The 2,446-nt window shown below is 39.5% G+C and overlaps 1 protein-coding gene across 1 annotated transcript; it reads left to right on the top strand.

Annotated features, from left to right (window-relative positions):
- The first annotated feature begins 221 nt into the window (after nucleotides 1–221).
- On the top strand, nucleotides 222–1,890 carry LOC145119003 (putative acetyltransferase At3g50280). The gene has a single exon (XM_079054643.1). The coding sequence runs from the start codon at nucleotides 353–355 to the stop codon at nucleotides 1,715–1,717; it is 1,365 nt and encodes a 454-aa protein (XP_078910769.1). The 5' UTR covers nucleotides 222–352; the 3' UTR covers nucleotides 1,718–1,890.
- Nucleotides 1,891–2,446: the final 556 nt, after the last annotated feature.

Genomic DNA, 2,446 nt, shown 5'->3' with positions numbered 1-2,446 from the left:
GGAAAAATCCATCACATTAGTCATCACCAAAAGGCCTAATATACAAACCTACAATATCACCGTTCACCAATGTACCTTAACCTTATAAAATATTTTATAATAAAAGCAAACATAAAGATCTTCAAAATTTGTTAAAATAATTACAAAATCTAATAAAATGTACATTTGTCAGGAAAAAAACTTTGGAGAAACAAAAGATTAGTTTTTTTTTTTTTCGTTTTTTTCCCTTCCGTCACATGGATAATGAAGGATTTGCGCATATCAGCACAAAGATCAACAATAAGAGCTCGCTCATAGGCTGTGTACATGGTGAGGAAGCTATCTGCAAACACCCAGATACCCAATAGCTTCAATGGCTTCCGCCACTGTAAAGCGGATTTCTGAATGTTTCATTAAACCACTACATGATCTCCCACCAGATGCAAAGCAACCAATCTACTTCACACCCTTTGAGCTCGTCTACCTCAACGCCAACTACAGCCAAAAAGGCCTTCTTTTTGCGAAACCATCCCCACCGGAAAATCATCATTTCTCCATAACCACTTTCTTGGAAGACCTCCGGCGTTCTCTCTCCGCCACCCTTACCCACTTTTACCCGCTCGCCGCCCGTTTAGCCACTCGAAAAGAAGAAAACCCACCTTCCTATGTTATCTACATAGACCCCGAAAACAGCCCCGGTGTGAAGTTTGCTCACGCGACGGTGGACGTAACTGTCTCCGACATTCTTACCTCTACTGACGTACCCTTCGTTGTTCATTCATTCTTTGACCTTGACAATGCTATCAACCATGATGGTCATACATTGCCATTGTTATCCATTCAGGTGACTGAGCTTATCGATGGCATCTTCATCGGTGGCTCCGTCAACCACCTTATCGCCGACGGAACTTCTTTCTGGCATTTCATGGCTGCTTGGAGTGAGATATTTAGATCTAAACAGCAAGATGAGTATTCCATCTCCCGTCCTCCGATATTCAAAAAATGGGTCCTTAAAGGGTCAGATCCTGTTATCAATCTTCCATTTACACACAACAACCAATTCATTGATCGACCAGATCAACAAGCTATGTTTCAAGAGAGATTCTTCCATTTCTCCTCAGCTATAGTCTCGAGACTCAAAGCAAAAGCAAACGCTGAATCCAACACTCAAAAAATCTCAAGTTTACAAGCAGTGTCAGCACTTTTATGGAGATGCATAACGCGAGTTCGACGCCTACCACGTGAGAGTGAAACAGTCTGTAAACTTGTTATTAGTAACCGGCGTAGACTGAACCCACCTTTATCCGATGATTATTTTGGTAACCCGATTCAGTCAGTGAGTGGAACAGCAACTGTTGAGGATCTAATGACTCGAGGGCTCGGGTGGGCTGCTTTGCAGTTACATGAAGCTGTGGCAAACCACGATGATACAGCAGTGAAGAAATGGGTTGAGTCTTGGTTTAGAAGCCCTGTAGTATATAAACGGAGTCAACTGTTCCATCCGAATGTTGTGCACTTTGGGAGCTCTCCGAGGTTTGACATGTATGGGTGTGAATTTGGGTTAGGGAAAGCGGTTGCGGCTAGAAGTGGGTACATGAACAAAGCCGACGGGAAGATGACAATGTATCCAGGTCAGGAAGGAGGCGGAAGCATGGATGTAGAAGTTTGTCTTTTGCCGGAATATATGATGGATCTTGAATGTGATGAGGAGTTCATAACCGCTTTAAAGAGTAACTAACACGTCTTAAAGTGGTATATTTAAAGTTTAAACAACCTCCTTAGTTTGTATCCTATGTTTATCTTTTGATTTATGTTGAATTATGATTTTATTCCGCAAATATTATGTGTGGCAAGTTAAAGTACACCATATGAATCAATAAATCAACCTCACAAATGGTCCTTATAGTTTTATATTTGTCTTTAATATAATCTTTATAATTTTTTTTTTGCATTAATAGTCCCTTTCGACAAAGATTTTCCACACCAGTAGTTCTTATAACTAACTTTTGTTAATAGATTATGTTAAATGTTTGTTAAATGGCAAAAATATCCTTTGTTTATATTTTTATATTTACTTTAATATCTTTTTAGTTTAAAATTAAAAAAAAGTGGCCCACCTAACCCACCCCTACTGGTTTTCGAAATTAAATACGTTTCATTGATCATAATCTGAATCGAAATCGGATACTTTTTGTTATTTTATCGACCAAAAATCATCACTTGGAGGTGGTTGTTGATGATTGATGTCATTGACGCAAAGCCTGTATCAAGGCTGCCGACACTCCAACCCAAGTATTCCTTTGTCCACCTTCAAGTAATTTCATTTTGGCAAAAATGACCCTTCCTCCGAACGTTGGGCGTACCAAATGTACGCTTAGCGTACATGAGATTTGCACATTGGGTGGCTGAGGCTCGTACTGTAACATCCCAATTATCAAGGTCAAAATTTTCATTTTTAAATTAAGTA

Source organism: Lactuca virosa, chromosome 6 (genome assembly GCF_052849685.1).
Source record: "Lactuca virosa cultivar CGN04683 chromosome 6, Lactuca_virosa_CGN04683_v6, whole genome shotgun sequence".
Lineage (NCBI taxonomy): Eukaryota > Viridiplantae > Streptophyta > Magnoliopsida > Asterales > Asteraceae > Lactuca > Lactuca virosa.
The sequence above is the reverse complement of the archived record's forward strand: the minus strand, read 5'-3'. Positions and strand labels throughout refer to the sequence as shown.

Bases quoted from the DNA above. Each gene is read 5' to 3' on its own strand.
- LOC145119003 (XM_079054643.1), top strand. From the start codon at position 353: ATGGCTTCCGCCACTGTAAAGCGGATTTCTGAATGTTTCATTAAACCA.